This window comes from Capricornis sumatraensis, chromosome 15 (genome assembly GCF_032405125.1).
Source record: "Capricornis sumatraensis isolate serow.1 chromosome 15, serow.2, whole genome shotgun sequence".
Classification (NCBI taxonomy): domain Eukaryota; kingdom Metazoa; phylum Chordata; class Mammalia; order Artiodactyla; family Bovidae; genus Capricornis; species Capricornis sumatraensis.
This window is the reverse complement of record NC_091083.1, coordinates 53842678-53851552: the sequence shown is the minus strand read 5'-3', so window position 1 is coordinate 53851552 and position 8875 is coordinate 53842678. Positions and strand designations below refer to the sequence as shown.

The following is an 8875-nucleotide window of genomic DNA, read 5'->3' as shown; positions in this document are numbered from 1 at the left end:
CTCTTTTTTGTGTATGTGTGTGATCCAAATATGGAATGAAATGAGTGTGCAGCAAATTCTGGGTACCAGTTAAACAGCAAAGACACATGCAGTGGGGAAGAAACAGCCTTTGGCAGAATTGAGCCAAGAGTGGCTTTAGGCAAGTACTGCTCTAGGTGTTTAATTTTTACTCATTCTCTTGCCTTTTTAATGTAACAGACACCTAATCCCCTCTTGCTGCCCCCTCACCCAATTTCTTGAGGCTTAGAGGTACTACCTGGTCTTTGGCAGACAGCTGCAAATAAAATTTCAAAGTCTAAGCATGTGTTTGCTCACTTAATTAATGTAAGCAACAGAGAACTAAATCTGAACTTTGGAAAAACTCTGTTAATAAATAACTAATAACAGAATTGTCAGAATGTAGAAAGCAACACAGGGGGAAAAACATCCCAGGGTTTGCAATAGCCCAGGAAAATGTTCTCTCGGCTTGTTTGCATCAGTGATTATGAACAACATGCTAAATCTGTACTTCAGAAGTCTATATATGACTATTATAAATCTGGGGCAAATGATCAGGAAACCTTGGCTGATAATATTGCAGCATTTTCCAGGTAAGAATATTTTTAAAATCATGTTTTAAAATTATACAAAGATATTCTATCAAAGCACAATATTTCGGTTTTAATAATGATGGTATGGACTTACTTGTTTAGATATTATGTTTAGTAGAGAGGGGAAATTCATGGGGCTGTGAGAAATATTAGGCTTTAAACTTGCTTGGAAAATAGCTAACCCTAAATTTCCTCACTTCGAATTATGTGGATAATTCATTTAACTGTGTATAAAAATGGTGATAAATTCTGATGATTCCATTCTCTTTTTCTCCGACAGTCTAATATATGGTGTAGGAAACTGTTAGTATTAAACAGGAGACAACTGTCTTATCTGGACAAACCAGATCAGATGGTTGCCTCAAATGTTCCCATCATGCTGGTTTTCCATTATCATTCATTTTGATTACTGTTTTCTGAATTTTTACTTTAGATTCAAGTTTGTCTATATGGCATTAATCTTTCACTTTGTGGTTTCTTTTCTCCTCCAAAGGGCTTCATCTCTCGTCCCAAATTAGTTTTCCACTGACTTTCATATTTCAAAGCCCAAGATGGTGGATGTCACAGCTTATGCAGTTAGGAAATAGTTTATTTGCTGGAGCAGGGGAGGGGAGTCCTCAGTACACTACAGTCTATGAGGCTTATGCACCTTTAGTGAAGCCAGTAAATGTGGGCACTCATGGATGGTGATAAACAAAAAAGGCAAAAAGTATCCAGGTGAAAGAATCTGCCTTTATTTCTGATTTCTGCTTTAGCCTAGAGCAAAATCACTCAAGCTCATTTTTCTATGTGTTTGTTAGGAGAAATGAAATCATTCTAACCACAGTGGTTCCCAGCAAACAGCACCAAATCACCGACAAATCAGTGTAGGAGCCTGAGAGTGGGGTGAAAGGCAGGGGAGGCTTCCCCAAACTCCTTCAAGCCTTGACTTGGTCTCAGATCTTTCCTGGGACACAAATGAGATTTAATAAATGCTAGGGAGCCATGGCAAGGGAAAAGTTGGCAAAGAGTGGAGCTGCTTAAACTTCTGATGATTTTATCCAACTGCTATGGGGTATTTCAGGTCCTTCAATGTTTTCTGCTCTCAGAAGTTGCCCCTACTTGGGCTCATCTCAACTCTGTTCACAAGTGATGTGGTTTGCCTTTTAGTAGTTTCCTGAAAGCAACACTTAAACCCAAATAGGTAATTTTAACCAAGGAAATCTCAGGGCCTTGGGAGGATAATGGAGTTGGTGTCCATCAGCATTCCTCAAGGCACAATGCTCAAGGGACCACCTAGTCCATTTTTGCACAGCCTTCCTCACCCTTTAAGGAGTGCTGGTTGGTTAATTACCTCACACATTAAGTATCTCAGTGGGTTCGATTCGATACATATTGAGGATAGAGTGAGCCAGGTGAAGAAAGTTCTTGTCCAGTGGAGCTTACATTTCAAGGGATGCACATTGACCTTTGGCCTCCATAATGCTGGTGGTTGAACTGGTGAAAAATGGACCCAAAACAATTGGCCCAATGGACATTTTCAAGATGGAGCAAAGGGCTGTAGCAAACCAGACACCTCTTCAACCCTTGAAATTCTAGAAAACTTGTGAGACACAGAAGACTGTGGTGACTTCTGTGTGGCCTGGAAAAGCACCTCACAACTTCTGTGAATTACACAGGTATCCCCAGCAGTGGGTATTCCCAGCCTACTCAGCCTAAGTTTTGAGTGAGTAACTTAGGGACAGGACACAGACAATGAGAAGGAGTTTTAAATGCCACCTTTTCTATGAACCTTGATCATTCTCTTTTGTTCAGCTTTAAAGGAGGGGAAAATATACTAATAGACTCTTTTTTTTTATCTTCTGGAGGATAGGGGATTATTATCAACCACCTGAGGAGTTTTTATTACAACACACATTGCCTGTCTAGCATCTCCAATCCTTTTTCGTTGTGTAACTTGCTGGATGAACTTTCAGTTCTTACCCTGTATCATAAAGCTGATCACGTGGAGGTAAAAGAGATGTTCTGCCAGGTGGTGGCTTTGGCTTGATGGGATGAAGGCAATCAATCTGAAAGCTCTCATTCTAATCCAAATGAAGATGACAAACCAAGCAAACCTCAGATAACCCGCTGTGACACACGATAGAGTATTTTAAAGACAGTTGTGAAATTTATAACCTCCCTATCCCAGGGGTATAGCAAAAGGTGTGAATGCACAATGACACCTTTTATCTCTGCACCCAGCTCTGAAAACCACCTTTTGAGGTTCTGGGGACACAGACCAGTTAGGTGACAAAGCAGTTGCTTGGAGATATTTTTGGGTAAGACCTGAGGCTGTAATAACATTGTGTCTGCTTCTCCACTCCCCCCACTCCCCAAAAGACAAATAAAGTCAAATAGACCTACCCAAAGAACAGAGCTTCCTATTGCAATTATGACAGGAACAATGAAAAATGTCAGCTTGTTAGATTTCATGTGGCCTGAAAGTTTGGAGTTAATTTTCAAAAGAATAGTTCTTAGATTCTCTTACACATTAACCAGGGTTATAATGTGAGAAACACATCATCTTTCTCAACCATGGTCTGCACACATTTTGTGGCTTCTTGTGAAATTATCTGGTGGAATACGATTATCCGATTTGGGTGTTTATAAGTCATGTGATATTAGTAAAGGAAGCTCATCGTCCCTAATGCACTAGTGACACTGAAAATTGCATGGATTTTCTCAAATAAGAGGTGGCAAAAGTGACATCATTCCCTCTCTTAAGTATTTGAAAAGCAATATACATTCACCAGGGGCATTGTTAGTGTTCTCATAGGTGTAAATGTCACAGAATCATTCAGCTACTTGGCACCACAGGTAAGCAAGCTGATTTTTCTCTTGCATTATAAAAAGCAGTTAATTGTCTCATTTTTTGAAAAGTCACATGGCAAGAGATCTCATATCAGCTCCATCACCTTCGCATCCTTCTCCCTCTTCATCATTTCTTCTCCCTCCTCTTCTCTTCATCTCCCTCCCTCTCCCCTGGAAATCTCTCACTCACCCCACTTTGGACCTCAAAGCTGTGGTTTTTTATCCAGACATGTGTGACAAACTACACACACAAGCACACACACACACACACACACACACATATTTCAGGAGATTCACAGGCCTTCTGAAACTTATCTACACATGGAGGCACTCTGAAAATGGCTTGAATGTTTGAATATAGTATTTACCCGGCTGTGTTTTCTTCCGACTTAAATTCGTTCTTCCTTTACCAAGTGTCTCAGAAGTATCAATATTCCAGTTAAATGTTTTAAAGATCTCTCAATATTGAGAAATAAATGGTAACAAATAAGATTTTAAAACGTGTAGTATATTTTATGTATACATATACACAATTTATGTATGTATATATATGTTATGCATTTTTAATGCTTAGAATAAGTAATTCATGTGGAGAAAGTAAGATGCAATATGAAACTCATTTTTATTGCTTAGTTGCTAAGTTGTGTTGCACTCTTTTGTGACTCCATGGACTTTAGCCCACTAGACGCCTCTGTCCATGGAATTTTCCAAGGAAGAATATTGGAGTGGGTTGCCATTTCCTCCTCCAGGGGATCCTTCTGACCCAAGGATTGAATCCGAGTCTCCTGCACTGGCAGGCAAATTCTTTTCCACTGAACCATTTGGGAAGACATGATCATCTTACAATACTTGTAAATCATTAATTCACTGTGTTGAGTTGGTGGGATTCAATAACAGCACAGAACTTCAAAGCTGGGTGTTGAGTGGGTTTCTTCCTTCATCAATGTACTTCCTCTTGGGGACCCGATTTATGATAACATAAAATTGAGGCCCTTGTTGGATGTTAAAATGATTTCCACTTTTGCACCGCTTCATTTAAGAAACCTTTGAAAAATGCTTATTATTCAGCTGATTCAATTGTTTTGTCAATCTTCATATTTTTTTCCAAAGTGGAAGTCCCATAAAAGCAGAGTCTAAGGTTGTAGTAAGCTAGTTTTATGTAAGACTGTGAAAAAATAACTTAAACTGGGGATGAGATTGGGTGGGGCTTGCAGAACTATTGGAATTACCTGACAAGGTTAAGTTGTAATCGCTCTTTGGAACATTTCAAAATGTGAAGGACTTTTTAGAAAGCATACATTTTCCACGCCATTGATCTTATCTAATTTGGTCTAGGAATTGCATTTTGTGCTGTTGGTTGATGCCTCTGTATTGTCATCCTCAGGGCAGGAAATTATATGTGTGGGAAGCAAGAACACAGTTATTAAAGTGACTTCGCCACCTTGTGGACAAGCATGAAATTGCTGCCTGTAGAGGAAAGGGTTGAGCCTTGCCTGATTCAAGGGGAACGGGATATCTGAAAATGTTCCTTCTGACACACAAACACACACACGGCTAATGCCCTGCAGCTCTGTGTGCGCTCTTCATAAAAGCTTCCATTGTTTTCTCAGCTCTAAGTAAATATTAATGCCTTCCAAGGCCAGCATGCCAACGGCTGCTATTAAATCTTTTTCTCTCATTCTAATAATACACTTAGAGATGACTGGTAGTAAAAATTCTCTTCAAGGTTTCTGCATCTCCCCATTCTGAATGGAGATCAAAGAATCATGCTGTGAGGGTCAGTTGGGAAGAAAAGACTTCCAGCAGCAGAGCATGTGGTGTGACAGAAAATCAAGACAATTATGTTGTTCAAAGGAATTGCAGAGAAATCACCGTTAAACTTCTTTGTTATGTTTTGCAGGGGTTGGATGTTTTTACTTTATTATGTGAGGAAGGATTATATTACAGACCCTTAGCTATTCCTCAAAGCAACATTAAGGCAGAATTTCTTCTTCCGCTGGAGGAAGTAGGCTTCAATTAAGTCTTGGGAGGTTCCATTTATTTTGGTGACTCTGTTACTAAATCACACTTCACTGTATTAATGAAAAATCTTGATCTATCTGGAAGCAGAATTAAATCTAAGTCCTGAAAGGTGAGTGCTAGTTAGGTATATATGCATGTGTACTCACAGGTTTATTGCCTAAGTGCTCATGAGAAACTGGGGCTATATTTTCTTTAGTTTTAATCAATTACTAATGAGGAGAAAACAATCCTGAACAAATAGGAGGTATAAATTTTGCAGAAAGAAAAGAGAACTAGTTTTCCTGTAAATTTTACTAGTTTGTTTCTTGGTTTGTTAGTAACTTGTATTGCTACACAAAAGAACTGCAGAAAAAAATAATTTAAGATAATGGTCAGGGGTCAAAAATTCTTTAAGTCAAAAATTCCAGTCTCTGCCAAATACAATTTTTGGGGAAAATGCTCAATTAAACTAAAAAAAAGCCCACCTTCCCTTATCATCATACTTCAATGGATACAGAATTCAGATCAAGGATTTTGAAGAAACCACATCATAATTTAAAAAGTTATTGCCTGAAGCTACTGTCTGTAAGAAAAAAGAACAGTTGACGTAGACAAAAGATATCTTCTTAAATTCTAATCTAATCCCCATCCATTCTATACTGTCTTCAAAATGGCTCGGAAGAAGTGAAATGAAAGCTATGTTCACACAGAAACCTTTCAGTGAATGCTTGCTGCTGCTGCTGCTAAGTCGCTTCAGTTGTGTCCGACTCTGTGCAACCCCATAGACGGCAGCCCACCAGGTTCCCCTGTCCCTGGGATTCTCCAGGCAAGAACACTGGAGTGGGTTGCCATTTCCTTCTCCAATGCATGAAAGTGAAAAGGGAAAGTGAAGTCGCTGAGTCATGTCCAACTCTCAGTGACCCCAAGGACTGCAGCCTACCAGGCTCCTCTGTCCATGGGATTTTCCAGGCAAGAGTACTGGAGTGCTTATGGTGGCATTATTTATTATCATTCCAAGTTGGAAGATTCCAAATATTCTTATCTTTAGAATGGATAAACTGTGCTACATTTTTACAATGGAATACTCACCATCAACTGAAAAGGACAATTATTGATGCTTGCAGCAATATGGATGAATCTCAAAAGTATTAGGCTAAGTTAAAGAAAAATGAAAGTGAAAGTCACTGTCTTGTCTGACTCTTTGCCACCCCATGGACTGTATAGTCCATGGACTTCTCCAGGCCAGAATACTGGAATGGGTAGCCATTCCCTTCTCCAGGGGATCTTCCCAACCTAGGAACTGAACCCAGGTCTCCCAGCTGAGCCACATCCCAAGCCTGACTCAAAATGCCATATACTAGAGTTGACTTTTGAATGTGGATTTGAACTTAGCAGGTGCACATATACATGGATTTTTTTTTTTTTAACACTGAAAATGTAGTACATGATCTACAGTTGCTTGAATCTATGGATGTGAAACCAGAGATCTGGAGGATCCAACTGTAAAGTTATACACAGATTTTCCACTGAGCAAAGGACTGACCCACCCCACTACCCCTGCCTTGTTCAAGGATCAGTTATATATAGTTTCAGGACTGACTATATATGATTCCACTTTTATGATATTCTTGCAAAGTAAAACTATGGGAACAACAACAACAAAATGATCAGAGGATGTTAGGGAATTTGTTGAGGGAGAGTTTCACTGCCAAAGGAAATGGGGCAATTCTTCAGGATGGTGGAACTCTTCTAGATCTTGATTGTCTGGATATCCAAATGCGTTTCTCAAAGACCAAAAAGCTGTAGACTTAAATGGATGACGTCTACGGTTTGTTAATTGTTCTTGACTAAGAACAATAACTTGAGAAGTTTATTATTAATCTTATTGATAACTTTCCATCTTAACAAGCATTAAAATTTCCTAATTTCCTTGACCTTTGTGAAGTAATTTGCTTGCTGGGAAAAATACAAGAATATCTTCTTTTTCTGACTCAAACACTTGAAATTCTAAAACCTTTTTCCCACCCTCCCCCAAATTCTAGGTGGAAGCTATATCCAAGGATGCTCCGGAACGTTGCTGAAATAGACCTGTCGACTTCTGTTTTAGGGCAAAAAGTCAGTATGCCTATCTGCGTTGGGGCCACTGCCATGCAGTGCATGGCTCACGTGGATGGGGAGCTTGCAACGGTGCGAGGTAGGAAGAAGGTTCTCACTTAAAGGACAGAAACAAACTAACATTTAGTAACTGTCTTCTCTGTGTGCATCAAGCAAACACTTCCCTGGATGTTTTTATACTCACAATAGTTAAGCTGATTGACTGACATATAAATGCTTGTTCTTACATGTCCTTCTCTTCTACCTTCTAGATGTATTACTTTAGCAAGATACTCTTTGTGCTTCAGTTTCAATAGCTTTAAAATGGGGATAAAAATAACACCTACCTCCCTGGATTACTGTAAGGATTAACTGAGTTTTCACATACAAAGTACCAGTACCTGGCATGGAATAGTGGCTCACTGACTTTTATTCATATTATGAGTATTAATATCAACATCTCAAAAAATCGAGCTCTGAGAAAGGGACTCACCCATGGTGACACATAGGCAGTACAGAGATGGACTCAACTTCACATCTACCTGATTTTCAAAGCTCTTTTTGCTTCCCCTAAACCCACATGATTCTCACTGTAAAACAGCAAATACTGTGACTTGGTTGGTTGTGTTTTCTGCCATAGTTTGTTTATGGATGGGTTATATTCCCCAAAATAGAGTGTTTTCAACTGCTTTGGGAGGGAATAATGAGAAATTCAAATATGAAAGCAGAAATTCCTAATTATGGGTAATTTGTCAACTTCCCAGTCTGCTAGCAACTATGGATATTTGAAAAGGTATGTGCAGTGATAAATCTCCCCACATTCTGCTTCAGAGCATGTATGAAAGTTGGTAACAAATTTTATCTGATTTTTTTTAAGCTAAGGAAGGCACGTAGGAGAAGGAAATGGCAACCCACTCCAATATTCTTGCCTGGAGAATCCCATGGGCAGAGGAGCCTGGCAGGCTACAGTCCATGGGGTCGCAAGGGTCGGACACGACTTAGTGACTAAACCAAGGAAGGCAGGAAATTCAGGACCAAAGAGCAGAAACTAAATACTCTTTTAAAAGCATTTTAATTCTAAGAATTAAGGAGCTTGTGAATTCACTTTCCTCCTTGAAATGTCTTCCACAACCTACTGCTTTGAATATCAGCCTGACACAGTGATATTGTGCTGGAAAGATTTAGGTCTTTAATTTTGGGACTACAGAGACAAGTGACCCTTGGAGCCCCAACCATTTGTCTACAGTAATCTTGAAATATGGAGAGAGAGAAGGGAAAAAAAGGAGAAATGGTATTGGTCTACTTAAAATTTGGATAAGAGAGAACTTCTCAAACATGTTATAGATCACAAACAGTAA

At 39.2% G+C, this 8875-nt stretch overlaps 1 protein-coding gene across 5 annotated transcripts in view; it reads left to right on the top strand.

Annotated features, from left to right (window-relative positions):
* The first annotated feature begins 429 nt into the window (after window positions 1-429).
* The window catches only part of HAO1 (hydroxyacid oxidase 1), a 74326-nt gene continuing 65880 nt past the window's right edge, over window positions 430-8875 (top strand). For 4 of the 5 annotated variants that reach the window (XM_068986910.1, XM_068986909.1, XM_068986908.1 and 1 more), the window contains exons 1-2: window positions 430-590; window positions 7466-7617. In XM_068986910.1, the coding sequence (XP_068843011.1) occupies window positions 454-590; window positions 7466-7617 (289 nt within the window). In that variant the 5' untranslated portion in view covers window positions 430-453. The remainder of the gene's footprint in view (window positions 591-7465; window positions 7618-8875) is intronic. The other variant, XM_068986912.1, reaches the window with a different exon arrangement.